Raw genomic sequence first — 14,528 nt, forward strand, 5'->3', positions numbered from 1 at the left:
GGGGGGGGGGCCACAGCCGCTCCTCCCCGTGCCCGGCACTGCCAAAGCTCCCGGGGGGAGTTCAGGCCCCTCCCCTCCCCCCAGTGCTCCGAGGGGGGGAGGGGGGGTTCGGGCATCTTTTGGGGGGGGGGCTGGGATACCCCTGGCCTTGTGGGGGACCCTCACCGTGAAGGAGATCCCCCCCCCCCCCACCCAGGACTGAGAGATGGGGGGGCATTGCCTGGAATTGGGGGGCTGAGACACCCCCCCCCCTCATCCCCCAGGGAATTGGAGCCCCCCCAGTGCTGGGAGAGGGGGGGGGAACCACCCCAAAACTGGGGGGGGGGGGAGGGGGTGAGGTCCCCCCGGGACCCCCTTCCAGGGCTGGGATGGGGGGGGCTGATCCCAACCGCCCCCCCCAGGGGATTAAAGCCCTCTCAGCCATGGGAGATGGGGGGGCATCACCCCAAAAAGGGGCCCTGAGCCCCCCCCCACAAGGAATTAAAGCCCTCCCACCCCGGGGATCTGGGGGGGCATCACCCCAAAAAGGGGCCCTGAGACCCCCCCAAGGAATTAAAGCCCTCCCAGCCCTGGGAAATGGGGGGGGCACCACCCCAAAAAGGGGCCCTGAGCCCCCCCCAAGGGAATTAAAGCCCTCCCACCCCGGGGATCTGGGGGGGCACCACCCCAAAAAGGGGCCCTGAGACCCCCCCAAGGGAATTAAAGCCCTCCCAGCCATGGGAAATGGGGGGGCATCACCCCAAAAGGGGCCCTGAACCCCCCCCAAGGGAATTAAAGCCCTCCCACCCCGGGGATCTGGGGGGGCCGAGCCCCAAAAAGGGGCCCTGAGCCCCCCCCCCAAGGAATTAAAGCCCTCCTACCCCGGGGATCTGGGGGGGCACCACCCCAAAAAGGTGCCCTGAGCCCCCCCCAAGAAATTAAAGCCCTCCCACCCCGGGGATCTGGGGGGGCACCACCCCAAAAAGGTGCCCTGAGACCCCCCCAAGGGAATTAAAGCCCTCCCAGCCCGGGGATCTGGGGGGGCCGAGCCCCCCCCGGGGGAATTAGGGCCCAGAACGGGGCCCTTTGTCCCGAATAAAGGAGCCTCAGAGCCTCGTTAAGCACTAAAGAGGATGAGGGGGCTTAGGGGGGGGCTCGGGGGGGGGCTGTGCCAGGGTCCTGCGGCCTGGCCTGACCCCCCCACACCCCCCCGGGTGCCCCCCCCCCCTGCTTTATTCCATTGATCCCAGTGCCTGGGAGGAGGGGGGAGGGACACGGTGGGGAGACCCTCCCCCCCCTCCCCTCAATCTCCATGACGTGCTGGGAGCAGCGGGCGGTGCTGGGGGGGGGTCTCGGGGGGGTTCCCAGGGGTCCCGGGAGGGGTCTGGGGGGGTCCATCAGGAGCAGGAGGGCTGCAGCTGCCCCTTGTAGACGTACTCGAGGGCGGTGGCGATGGTCCTCATGTCCAGCTCGATGCTGCGGGCCCAGTTCTCCACGTCCCCGATTTCCTGCGGGATTTGGGGAGGGGGCTCTCGCAGGGGGGGGTTTGGGGATGGGGGGGGAAAGGGGGTCTGTCCCAGCCTGCCACGTTTCTCGCAGGGATTTACCGGGGGTGGGGTCTCACCTGAGGGAGGGGGGGTGCCACCAATCCCATCCCATCCCATCCCACCCCATCCCATCCCATCCCATCCCATCCCACCCCATCCCATCCCATCCCATCCCATCCCATCCCCATCCCCATCCCATCCCATCCATCCCACCCCATCCCATCCCATCCCATCCATCCCACCCCATCCCATCCCCATCCCCATCCCATCCCATCCATCCCACCCCATCCCATCCCATCCCATCCCATCCCATCCCATCCCATCCATCCCACCCCATCCCATCCCCATCCCCATCCCATCCCATCCATCCCCACCCCATCCCATCCCATCCCATCCCATCCCCATCCCACCCCATCCATCCCATCCCATCCCATCCCATCCCCATCCCATCCCATCCCATCCCATCCCACCCCATCCCATCCCCATCCCATCCCATCCCACCCCATCCCATCCCCATCCCACCCCATCCATCCCATCCCATCCCATCCCCATCCCCATCCCATCCCATCCATCCCATCCCATCCCATCCCATCCCATCCCATCCCCATCCCATCCCATCCCATCCCATCCCATCCCATCCCATCCCACCCCACCCACCCGAGACCCTCTGGGTATTCCCTGGGACCCCCTGGGTGTTGCCCGAGACCCCCTCGATGTTCCCCAAGATGCCCTGGATGCTCCCCGAGACCCCTGGATATTGCCTGGGACCCTCTGGGTGCTCCCCAAGACCCCCTGGATGTTCCCTGGGACCCCCTGGGTGCTGCCCAGCACAAACCCAGGGGTCTGGGGGCTTCATCCTCCCCGTCCATGAGTCTGGGGGCTTCATCTCCTCCCCCTCCATGAGTCTGGGGGCTTCATCTCCTCTCTCCATGAGTCTGGGGGCTTCATTCCCCCCTCTCAATGAGTCTGGGGGCTTCATTCCCCCCTCTCCATGAGTCTGGGGGCTTCATGTCCTCTCCAAGAGTCTGGGGGCTTCATCTCCTCTCTCCATGAGTTTGGGGGCTTCATTCCCCCCACCCTCAATGAGTCTGGGGGCTTCATCCCCTCCACCTTCCATGAGTCTGGGGGCTTCACATTCCCCCCCTCCATGAGTCTGGGGGCTTCATCTCCTCTCCGTGAGTCTGGGGTCTGCATTCCCCTCACCTCCTGTGAGTCTGGGGGCTTCATTCCCCCCTCTCCATGAGTCTGGGGACTTCATCTCCTCTCCATGAGTCTGGGGTCCACATTACCCCCTTCCATGAGTCTGGGGGCTTCATTCCCCCTGCCCTCAATGAGTCTGGGGGCTTCATCCCCTCTCTCCATGAGTCTGGAGGCTTCATCTCCTCTCCAAGAGTCTGGGGTCCACATTCCCCCCTCTCCATGAGTCTGGGGGCTTCATTCCCCCCTTCCATGAGTCTGGGGGCTTCATTCCCCCTGCCCTCAATGAGTCTGGGGGCTTCATCCCCTCTCTCCATGAGTCTGGAGGCTTCATCTCCTCTCCAAGAGTCTGGGGTCCACATTCCCCCCTCTCCATGAGTCTGGGGGCTTCATTCCCCCCTTCCATGAGTCTGGGGGCTTCATCCCCCCTCTCCATGAGTCTGGGGGCTTCATCTCCTCTCCATGCGTCTGAGGTCCACATTCCCCCCTTCCATGAGTCTGGGGGCTTCATCTCCTTTCTCCATGAGTCTGGGGTCCACGTTACCCCCTTCCATGAGTCTGGGGGCTTCATGTCCCCTGCCCTCAATGAGTCTGGGGGCTTCATCTCCTCTCTCCATGAGTCTGGGGGCTTCATTTACTCCTCTTCCCTGAATCTGGGAGCTTCATCCCCCCTTCCATGAGTCTGGGGGCTTCATCCCCCCTTCCATGAGTCTGGGGTCCACATTCCCCCCTCTCCATGAGTCTGGGGGCTTCATTTACCCCCCTTCCATGAGTCTGGGGTCCACATTCCCCCCTCTCCATGAGTCTGGGGGCTTCATCCCCCCTTCCATGAGTCTGGGGTCCACATTCCCCCCTCTCCATGAGTCTGGGGGCTTCATCCCCCCTTCCTCCATGAGTCTGGGGGCTTCATCCCCCCTCCCAGCGCCCCCAGCACCCCAACTGCCCCTCACCCCCCTTCTCCTCCCCACAACCCCGGCCTGGGCTGGGGGGCAATTCCCGAGCACCCCCCTCCCCAACAGCAAGTTCAGGAAGGGTGAGACCCCCTCCCCAAATCCTCGGGGTGTGTTTTGGGGGTGAGGGGGTGGCGAGGGACCCCCACCTTGAGGGCCTGGTTGAAGTTCTCCACCATGGCGATCCAGTGGCCGGTCTGGCGAGCGAACTGGGCCGCCTGCACCTGCAGGGTCTTCACCTCCTGGTCCAGCTTGCGCTGGTTCACGTAGGCCTGGGCCACCCTGAGGGGGGAGTGGGCAAGTGTGGGTGGGGGGGGTGGGGAGGGGTCCACCGACACCCCCCGAGTGAGGGGAGAGCCCAGCAAAAGGGGGGGAAGGAGGTGGGGAGGGGGTTTGGAGGGGGAAGGTCTTCAGGAATGGGGGGATTTGGGGGGGGGGTGGGGGAGGAATCAGGAAGGGGAGGGGGATGTGGGGGGCTGGGGGGGTTGAGGAAGGGGGGGATTTGTGGGGTTGGGGGGTTCAGGAAGGGGAGGGGAGGATTTGTGGGGCTGGGGGGAGTTCGGGAAATGGGGGGGATTTGGGGGGCTGGGGGGGTTCAGGAAGGGGGGGATTTGGGGGGTTGGGGGGAGTTCAGGAAATGGGGGGGGATTTGTGGGGCTGGGGGGGTTCAGGAAGGGGGGGGATTTGGGGGTGTTCAGGAGTTGGGGGGGGATTTGTGGGGTTGGGGGGTTCAGGAAGGGGGGAGGGGGATTTGTGGGGCTGGGGGGGTTCTATGGGGTTGGGGGAGATTTGTGGGGCTGGGGGGGTTCTATGGGGTTGGGGGGAGATTTGTGGGGCTGGGGGGGTTCAGGAAGGGGAGGGGAGGATTTGTGGGGCTGGGGGGAGTTCGGGAAATGGGGGGGATTTGGGGGGCTGGGGGGGTTCAGGAAGGGGGGGATTTGGGGGGTTGGGGGGAGTTCAGGAAATGGGGGGGATTTGTGGGGCTGGGGGGGTTCAGGAAATGGGGGGGATTTGGGGGTGTTCAGGAATTGGGGGGGATTTGTGGGGTTGGGGGGTTCAGGAAGGGGGGAGGGGGATTTGTGGGGCTGGGGGGGTTCTATGGGGTTGGGGGAGATTTGTGGGGCTGGGGGGGTTCTATGGGGTTGGGGGGAGATTTGTGGGGCTGGGGGGGTTCAGAAAGGGGGGAGGGGGATTTGTGGGGCTGGGGGGGTTCAGGAAATGGGGGGGAATTTGGGGGGCTGGGGGGGTTCAGGAAGGGGGGGATTTGTGGGGTTGGGGGGAGTTCAGGAAATGGGGGGGGATTTGTGGGGCTGGGGGGGTTCAGGAAGGGGGGGATTTGGGGGTGTTCAGGAATTGGGGGGGATTTGGGGGGCTGGGGGGGGATTTGTGGGGTTGGGGCGTTCAGGAAGGGGGGAGGGGGATTTGTGGGGCTGGGGCGGTTTAGGAAGGGGGAGATTTGTGGGGCTGAGGGGGTTCTATGGGCTTGGGGGGGATTTGTGGGGTTGGGGGGTTCAGGAAGGGGAGGGGAGGATTTGTGGGGCTGGGGGGGAATCAGGAAATGGGGGGGGATTTGTGGGGTTGGGGGGTTCAGAAAGGGGGGAGGGGGATTTGTGGGGCTGGGGGGGTTCAGGAAATGGGGGGGAATTTGGGGGGCTGGGGGGGTTCAGGATGGGGGGGATTTGTGGGGTTGGGGGGAGTTCAGGAAATGGGGGGGGATTTGTGGGGCTGGGGGGGTTCAGGAAGGGGGGGATTTGGGGGTGTTCAGGAATTGGGGGGGATTTGGGGGGCTGGGGGGGGATTTGTGGGGTTGGGGCGTTCAGGAAGGGGGGAGGGGGATTTGTGGGGCTGGGGGGGTTCAGGAAATGGGGGGGAATTTGGGGGGCTGGGGGGGTTCAGGATGGGGGGGATTTGTGGGGTTGGGGGGAGTTCAGGAAATGGGGGGGGATTTGTGGGGCTGGGGGGGTTCAGGAAGGGGGGGATTTGGGGGTGTTCAGGAATTGGGGGGGATTTGGGGGGCTGGGGGGGGATTTGTGGGGTTGGGGCGTTCAGGAAGGGGGGAGGGGGATTTGTGGGGCTGGGGCGGTTTAGGAAGGGGGAGATTTGTGGGGCTGAGGGGGTTCTATGGGCTTGGGGGGGATTTGTGGGGTTGGGGGGTTCAGGAAGGGGAGGGGAGGATTTGTGGGGCTGGGGGGAGTTCGGGAGTTCGGGAAATGGGGGGGATTTGGGGGGCTGGGGGGGTTCAGGAAGGGGGGGATTTGTGGGGTTGGGGGGTTCAGAAAGGGGGGAGGGGGATTTGTGGGGCTGGGGCGGTTTAGGAAGGGGGAGATTTGTGGGGTTGGGGGGGTTCAGGAAGGGGAGGGGAGGATTTGTGGGGCTGGGGGGGAATCAGGAAATGGGGGGGGATTTGTGGGGTTGGGGGGAGTTCAGGAAATGGGGGGGGTTTGTGGGGCTGGGGGGGTCAAGAAGGTGGGGGGGGATTTGTGGGGCTGGGGGTCCTCAGGAAGGGGAGGGGATTTGTGGGGCTGGGGGGGTTCTATGGGGTTGGGGGGGGATGGGGGTGTCTGAGGGGGTTGGGGGTCCCCTGGGAAGGGGGGGGTCTGTGGCAATGGGGGGGTTCTGTGGGGCCGGGGGTCTTACGGGGGGGGGGGCAAGCTGGGAGGTTCTGCAAGGTTTGGGGGTCCCCGGGAGAGGTTTTGGGGTCCCCAGACGGTCTTTGGGGGCCCTGGGGGGCGGTTGAGGGTTCCCAGAGGGATTTTGGGGGGTGGGAGCTCCCAGGCGGGGTTTGGGGTCTCCAGGAGGGGTTTGGGGGTTTTGGGGGGGGGGGGGGGGTGTCCCAGAAGGAATTTGGGGTCGCTGGGGGTGGGGTCCGGAGGTGGCGGGCTCACCCCACGTTGAGGTGATCGACCAGAGCCTCGGTGAGGCGGGTGGCGGCCGCGATGGCGTCCCTGCGCCGCCGCTCTGGGGGGGGACGCACCGCGACAGGGCCGTGAGGGGCGGCGAGACCCCCGCCCGCCCCGCCGCTGCCCGTGACGTCAGCAGGGCCTCGCTTGACGTCAGCAAGGCCCCTCCTGACGTCACCGTGACATCACAGTCCGTCCGTCCATCCATCCCTCCATCCCCCCCCATCCCCATCCCCCTCAGGGCCCCTCAGGGCCCCTCAGGCTTCCCGCCCTTTTCCCCACTCCTTGACGGACAGCCCCGCCAGCCAATAGGATGCAGCGCCGCGGGAAGCGGCAGCTGCGGCAGCCAATGGGATTCAGCGCTGCGGGAAGCGGCAGCTCCGGCAGCCAATGGGAGGCGGCGGGCGGGGCTTTGTCGCCATGGGGACGGGGGGGGGAGGGCGGGGCTCACCCTGCAGCTCGCGCCGCTCGCTCTGGCGGGCCTGGTGCTCCTTCAGCAGCCGGGACAGCATGGCGGCCGCCGCGTCACGTGACCGCCGCGCCGCGCCACACGTGACCCACCGACACGTGACCAAGGGGCCCCCCCCCCGCGTCACCGGGGCACGTGACCGAGCCCGGGGAGGAGCCACGTGACTGAGGGGGGGGCCTATAGGGGGGTGGGGGGGGTGGGGGGGTCTATAGGGGATGGGGGGGGGCTACAGGGGATGAAGGGGGGCTACAGGGGCCTGTAGGGGTCTATAGGGGCCTGTAGGGGTCTATAGGGGATGAGGGGGGTCTATAGGGGATGAGGGGGGGCTATAGGGGCCTGTAGGGGTCTATAGGGGATGAGGGGGGGGGCTATAGGGGCCTGTAGGGGTCTATAGGGGATGAGGGGGGGTCTATAGGGGCCTGTAGGGGTCTATAGGGGATGAGGGGGGGGGCTATAGGGGCCTGTAGGGGTCTATAGGGGATGGGGGGGGGCTACAGGGGCCTGTAGGGGTCTATAGGGGACTGTAGGGGTCTATAGGGGATGAGGGGGGGCTATAGGGGACTGTAGGGGTCTATAGGGGATGAGGGGGGGCTACAGGGGCCTGTAGGGGTCTACAGGGGCCTGTAGGGGTCTATAGGGGATGAGGGGGGTCTATAGGGGATGAGGGGGGGGCTATAGGGGCCTGTAGGGGTCTATAGGGGATGAGGGGGGGGCTATAGGGGCCTGTAGGGGTCTATAGGGGATGAGGGGGGGGGCTATAGGGGCCTGTAGGGGTCTATAGGGGATGGGGGGGGGCTACAGGGGCCTGTAGGGGTCTATAGGGGCCTGTAGGGGTCTATAGGGGATGAGGGGGGGCTACAGGGGCCTGTAGGGGTCTATAGGGGCCTGTAGGGGTCTATAGGGGATGAGGGGGGGCTACAGGGGCCTGTAGGGGTCTATAGGGGCCTGTAGGGGTCTATAGGGGATGAGGGGGGGCTATAGGGGACTGTAGGGGTCTATAGGGGATGAGGGGGGGCTACAGGGGCCTGTAGGGGTCTATAGGGGCCTGTAGGGGTCTATAGGGGATGAGGGGGGGCTATAGGGGACTGTAGGGGTCTATAGGGGATGAGGGGGGTCTATAGGGGCCTGTAGGGGTCTATAGGGGCCTGTAGGGGTCTATAGGGGATGAGGGGGGTCTATAGGGGATGAGGGGGGGGCTATAGGGGCCTGTAGGGGTCTATAGGGGATGAGGGGGGGCTACAGGGGCCTGTAGGGGTCTATAGGGGCCTGTAGGGGTCTATAGGGGATGAGGGGGGGCTACAGGGGCCTGTAGGGGTCTATAGGGGCCTGTAGGGGTCTACAGGGGCCTGTAGGGGTCTATAGGGGATGAGGGGGGGCTATAGGGGCCTGTAGGGGTCTATAGGGGACTGTAGGGGTCTATAGAGGATGAGGGGGGGCTACAGGGGCCTGTAGGGGTCTATAGGGGCCTGTAGGGGTCTATAGGGGATGAGGGGGGGCTACAGGGGCCTGTAGGGGTCTATAGGGGACTGTAGGGGTCTATAGGGGATGAGGGGCCTATAGGGGCCTGTAGGGGTCTATAGGGGCCTGTAGGGGTCTATAGGGGACTGTATCTCGGGGGTTTCATGGATTTTGGGGATGTCGGGGATTTCGGGGATTTGATTTCTTGGCAGTTCGCGGCTTTCGTTTGTTGGACTCTCGGGGGAGTTTCCCTCCCTCTTTCCAAGGATTCCAGGGAGAGATTTCCCCTCCCTCTTTCCCTGGATTCCAGGGAGAGTTTCCCCTCCCTTTTTCCATGGATTCCATCCTTGGAGATTCCCTCCCTCTTTCCCTGGATTCCATCCTTCCCTCCCAGTTTCCCTCCCTCTTCCCTTGGATTCCAGGGAGAGATTTCCCCCCCCCCTCTTTCCATGGATTCCATCCTCGGAGTTTCCCTCCCTCTTTCCACGGATTCCATCCTTCCCTCGGAGATTCCCTCCCTCTTTTCATGGATTCCAGGGAGAGTTTCCCTCCCTCTTTCCCTGGATTCCGTCCCTCCCTCGGAGTTTCCCTCCCTCTTTCCAAGGATTCCAGGGAGAGATTTCCCTCCCTCTTTCTCTGTGTTCCGTCCTTCCCTTGGATTCCAGGGAGAGTTTCCCTCCCTTTTTCCATGGATTCCATCCTTGGAGATTCCCTCCCTTTTTCCATGGATTCCATCCTTCCCTCCCTCTTTTCATGGATTCCAGGGAGAGTTTCCCTCCCTCTTTCCCTGGATTCCATCCTTCCCTCGGAGTTTCCCTCCCTCTTTCCCTGGATTCCAGGGAGAGTTTCCCTCCCTTTTTCCATGGATTCCATCCTTCCCTCCCTCTTTCCATGGATTCCAGGGAGAGTTTCCCTCCCTCTTTCCACGGATTCCGTCCCTCCCTCGGAGTTTCCCTCCCTCTTTCCAAGGATTCCAGGGAGAGTTTCCCTCCCTTTTTCCATGGATTCCATCCTTGGAGATTCCCTCCCTCTTTCCCTGGATTCCATCCTTCCCTCCCAGTTTCCTTCCCTCTTCCCTTGGATTCCAGGGAGAGTTTCCCTCCCTTTTTCCACGGATTCCGTCCCTCCCTCGGAGATTCCCTCCCTCTTTCCAAGGATTCCAGGGAGAGTTTCCCTCCCTCTTTCCACGGATTCCGTCCTTCCCTCCCAGTTTCCCTCCCTCTTTCCACGGATTCCATCCCTCCCTCGGAGTTTCCCTCCCTCTTTCCAAGGATTCCAGGGAGAGATTTCCCCTCCCTCTTTCCCTGTGTTCCGTCCTTCCCTTGGATTCCAGGAAGAATTTCCCTCCCTCTTTCCCTGGATTCCAGGGAGAGTTTCCCTCCCTTTTTCCATGGATTCCATCCTTGGAGATTCCCTTCCTCTTTCCATGGATTCCGTCCCTCCCTCGGAGATTCCCTCCCTCTTTCCATGGATTCCAGGAGAGTTTCCCTCCCTTTTTCCATGGATTCCAGGGAGAGTTTCCCTCCCTTTTTCCATGGATTCCATCTTTCCCTCCCTTTTTCCATGGATTCCATCCTTCCCTCCCTTTTTCCATGGATTCCGTCCTTCCCTCCCAGTTTCCCTCCCTCTTTCCAAGGGTTCCAGGAAGAGTTTCCCTCCCTCTTTCCTGGATTCCGTCCTTCCCTTGGAGTTTCCCTCCCTCTTTCCAAGGATTCCAGGGAGAGTTTCCCTCCCTTTTTCCATGGATTCCGTCCGTCCTTCCCTTGGAGTTCCCCTTCCTCTTTCCACGGATTCCGTCCTTCCCTCGGAGATTCCCTCCCTCTTTCCCTGGATTCCAGGGAGAGTTTCCCTCCCTCTTTCCCTGGATTCCATCCTTCCCTCCCAGTTTCCCTCCCTCTTCCCTTGGATTCCAGGGAGAGTTTCCCTCCCTCTTTCCCTGGATTCCATCCTTCCCTCCCAGTTTCCCTCCCTCTTCCCTTGGATTCCAGGGAGAGTTTCCCTCCCTCTTTCCCTGGATTCCATCCTTCCCTCCCAGTTTCCCTCCCTCTTTCCAAGGGTTCCAGGGAGAGTTTCCCTCCCTCTTTCCCTGGATTCCATCCTTCCCTCCCAGTTTCCCTCCCTCTTTCCCTGGATTCCATCCTTCCCTCCCAGTTTCCCTCCCTCTTTCCCTGGATTCCGTCCTTCCCTCCCTCTTTCCCCGGATTCCCTCCCTCTCCCGGATCCCGAGGAGATTTCCCCTCCCTCTTTCCCTCGGAATTCAGCCCTCCCTGCCCTTCCCCCTCGCCGGGAATCGCTTCCCGCTCTTCCCACGGAGTTCCCGATCCCAGAAAATCCCGGGATGAGGCTCTTCCCGCTTCCCCTCTCCGTCCTGGGGGAGGGGGCTCAGCCCCCGGGACCCCCCCCCCCCAATCCTTCGATGGGATCAGGGAATTTTCTCCTCCTGATTCCCGGGGGCCACGGGAACCTTTGGGATGCTCATCCCAGAAATAAACCCCAAAACGGAGCCCGAAAATGAATCCCCCAAAAATAAACCCCGGAATAAACCCCAAAAAATAAACCCCCCAAAAAACCGCCCCAAAATAAATCCCCCGAAAAACCCGAAATAAACCCCAAAATAAATCCCCGAAGAAACCCCCCCAAAAAAAAACCCCAAAAATAAATCCCCCCAAAAAACCCGAAATAAACCCCGAAATAAGCCCCGAAGTAAACCCCCACAAACCCCCCAAATAAACCCCCCAAATAAACCCCCCCCGTCCCTGGGCACCCCGCTGATGGGGACCCCCGTCCCTGGGGACCCCCCCTTGATGGGGACCCCCCCTTCCTAGGGCCCCCCCTTGATGGGGATCCCCCCTTGAGACCCCCCCCTTGATGGGGACCCCCTTTTCCTAGGGACCCCCCCCGTTCCTGGGGACCCCCTTGATGGGGACCCCCCCCTTGAGACCCCCCCCCTTGTGGGGCCCCCCCCTTGATGGGGCCCCCCCCTTGATGGGGCCCCCCGTCCCTGGGGACCCCCTTGATGGGGCCCCCCCTTGATGGGGACCCCCCCTTGAGACCCTCCCCCTTGATGGGGGCCCCCCCCTTCTTAGGGACCCCCCCTTGATGGGCCCCCCCCTTCCTAGGGACCCCCCCCTTGATGGGGCCCCCCCCTTGAGACCCCCCCTTGATGGGGACCCCCTTCCTAAGGACCCCCCCTTGATGGGGACCCCCTCTTGATGGGGATCCCCCCTTGAGACCCCCCCTTGATGGGGACCCCCTTCCTAAGGACCCCCCCCTTGATGGGGACCCCCCCCTTGATGGGGATCCCCCCTTGAGACCCCCCCCTTGATGGGGACCCCCCTTCCTAAGGACCCCCCCCTTGATGGGGACCCCCCCTTGATGGGGCCCCCCCTTTCCTAGGGACCCCCCCCGTCCCTGGGGACCGCCTTGATGGGGACCCCCTCTTGAGACCCCCCCTCCTTGATGGGGACCCCCTTCCTAGGGACCCCCCCCTTGATGGGGACCCCCCCCTTTCTAGGGACCCCCCCTTGATGGGGACCCCCCTTGAGCCCCCCCCCTCGATGGGGACCCCCTTCCTAGGGACCCCCCCCTTGATGGGGACCCCCGTCCCTGGGGACCCCCTTGATGGGGACCCGCTCTTGAGACCCCCCCCCCTTGATGGGCCCCCCCCTTCCTAGGGACCCCCCCCCCTTGATGGGCCCCCCCCCTTTCTAGGGACCCCCCCCTTGATGGGGACCCCCTTCCTAGGGACCCCCCCTTGATGGGGAGCCCTCCTTGATGGGGAACCCCTTCCTAGGGACCCCCCCTTGATGGGGACCCCCCCTTCCTAGGGACCCCCCCCCTTGATGGGGCCCCCCCCTTGAGACCCCACCTTGATGGGGACCCCCTCTTGAGACCCCCCCCTTGATGGGCCCCCCCCCTTCCTCGGGACCCCCCCCCTTGATGGGGCCCCCCCCCTTGATGGGGACCCCCCCTTGATGGGCCCCCCCCCTTCCTAGGGACCCCCCCCCCTTGATGGGGCCCCCCCCTTGAGACCCCCCCTTGATGGGGACCCCCCTTCCTAGGGACCCCCCCCCTTGATGGGGACCCCCCCCTTGAGACCCCCCCTTGATGGGCCCCCCCCCCTTCCTAGGGACCCCCCCTCCCTGGGGACCCCCCCTCGATGGGGGCGGGGGTGTGGTGGGGGGGGGGTGCAGGAGGTCGAGGACCCCCCCTCCCCCCGCCCCCCCCGGGCCGGGCTGGGTTCCCACAGAGCGGGAATTTGGGCGGGAATTCGGGCGGGAAAATGAGGGGAAAAAACGTGGAAAGGGCGAGAATTTGGGGGGGGGGGGGGGGGGGAGGGGGGGTTTGGACCTTCCTGATCCCGTTCTGGGACCGACCCCCCCCCCCCCCCCAAAAAAATAAAATCCCCGGGGGGGGAGGGGAGGGGAGGGGAGGGGGGGGAGGAGCCGGAGCTCGTTCACACGGCCCTGGCCGCTCCCAAAAAATCCCCCGGGGCCTTTGGAGCCGGGATAAAAATAGCCCGGGCAGCTGGAAAATGTGACAAAGCCCCTTTTCCCCCCCCAAAAATACCTCCCGGGAAGGGGGGAGGGAAGGTTGGGGGAGGGGAGGGGGGGGGTCTCGGGGGTCGCGACACCGCTGACCCCTCCCCGTGTGTTCCCCCCCCCCCCCCAGGATCCCCCAAGGGCGTCGCCCCTTTTGGATTTGGGGTTGATTTGGGGTTCCCCCCCCCATATTTTGGGGTTCGGGGGGGGGTCCCCAAGAAGGGTCCCCCCTGAGGACCCCAAAACCACCGAGGACCCCTCGGAGGGGTCGCTCAGCACGAACTGGGGACCCCAAAACACCCTCAGGACACCCCAAAAATCCCCCGAAGCTGCCCAGGGGCGGCAGCTGGGTGATGATGCTCGGCTGGGTGCGATGTGGGGTGCGATGTCGGCGATAGGGGGTTCAATATTGGCGATATTGGTTCAATATTGGCGATATTGGGTGTGGTATCGGCGATAGGGGGTTCAATATTGGTGATATTGGGTGCGCTATCGGCGATAGGGGGTTCAATTTTGGCGATATTGGGTTCGATGTAGGCGATATTGGGGTGCAGTATTGGCGATAGGGGGTTCAATATTGGCGATATTGGTTCAATATCGGCGATAGGGGGTTCAATATTGGCGATATTGGTTCAATATTGGCGATATTGGGTGCGGTATCGGCGATAGGGGGTTCAATATTGGCGATAGGGGGTTCAATATTGGCGATATGGGATTCAATATTGGCGATATTGGTTCAATATTGGCGATATTGGGTGTGGTATCGGCGATAGGGGGTTCAATATCGGCGTTATTGGTTCAATATTGGCGATACTGGGTGCGGTATTGGCGATACTGGGTGCGGTATCGGCGATATTGGGTGCGGTATTGGCGATAGGGGGTTCAATATCGGCGATATTGGTTCAATATTGGCGATATTGGGTGCGGTATCGGCGATAGGGGTTCAATATTGGCGATAGGGGGTTCAATATCGGCGATATTGGGTGTGGTATCGGCGATAGGGGGTTCAATATTGGCGATATTGGTTCAATATTGGCGATAGGGGGTTCAATATTGGCGATATTGGTTCAATATTGGCGATAGGGGGTTCAATATCGGCGATATGGGGTGTGGTGTCGGCGATATGGGGTTCGTTCCCTCCGATATGGGGTGCAGTCCCTGGGATTTGGGGTCACTCCCCGGTCCCAGGGTCACTCCCTGGGATTTGGGGTCACTCCCTGGGATTTGGGGTCACTCCGTGGGATTTGGGGTCACTCCCTGGGATTTGGGGTCACTCTCTCCGCTATGGGGTCACTCCCCGGTCCCGGGGTCACTCCCTGGGATTTGGGGTCATTCCCTGGGATTTGGGGTCACTCCGTGGGATTTGGGGTCACTCTCTCCGCTATGGGGTCACTCCCCGGTCTCGGGGTCACCCTCTCCGCTATGGGGTCACTCCCCAGTCCCGGGGTCACCCCCTCCGCTATGGGGTCACTCCCCGCCCTCCCGGG

At 63.3% G+C, this 14,528-nt stretch overlaps 1 protein-coding gene across 1 annotated transcript; it reads right to left on the reverse strand.

Annotated features, from left to right (window-relative positions):
• Nucleotides 1-1,203: 1,203 nt before the first annotated feature.
• On the reverse strand, nucleotides 1,204-7,135 carry LOC138100955 (biogenesis of lysosome-related organelles complex 1 subunit 1). The gene is made up of 4 exons (XM_068998791.1): nucleotides 7,025-7,135; nucleotides 6,559-6,631; nucleotides 3,823-3,955; nucleotides 1,204-1,487 (listed from the first exon to the last, which is right to left on the reverse strand). The coding sequence occupies exons 1-4, from the start codon at nucleotides 7,083-7,085 to the stop codon at nucleotides 1,377-1,379; spliced, it is 378 nt and encodes a 125-aa protein (XP_068854892.1). The 5' UTR covers nucleotides 7,086-7,135; the 3' UTR covers nucleotides 1,204-1,376.
• Between the last annotated feature and the right edge of the window lie 7,393 nt (nucleotides 7,136-14,528).

This window comes from Aphelocoma coerulescens, unplaced genomic scaffold, assembly GCF_041296385.1.
Source record: "Aphelocoma coerulescens isolate FSJ_1873_10779 unplaced genomic scaffold, UR_Acoe_1.0 HiC_scaffold_175, whole genome shotgun sequence".
Classification (NCBI taxonomy): domain Eukaryota; kingdom Metazoa; phylum Chordata; class Aves; order Passeriformes; family Corvidae; genus Aphelocoma; species Aphelocoma coerulescens.

Excerpts from the sequence above, each read along its gene's own strand:
- LOC138100955 (XM_068998791.1), bottom strand. The coding sequence starts at position 7,085 with ATGCTGTCCCGGCTGCTGAAGGAGCACCAGGCCCGCCAGAGCGAGCGG. Across the intron at positions 6,632-7,024 it reads CGAGCGGCGCGAGCTGCAGG|AGCGGCGGCGCAGGGACGCC; the intron begins GTGAGCCCCGCC and ends GTCCCCCCCCAG. Across the intron at positions 1,488-3,822 it reads ACTTCAACCAGGCCCTCAAG|GAAATCGGGGACGTGGAGAA; the intron begins GTGGGGGTCCCT and ends CAAATCCCGCAG.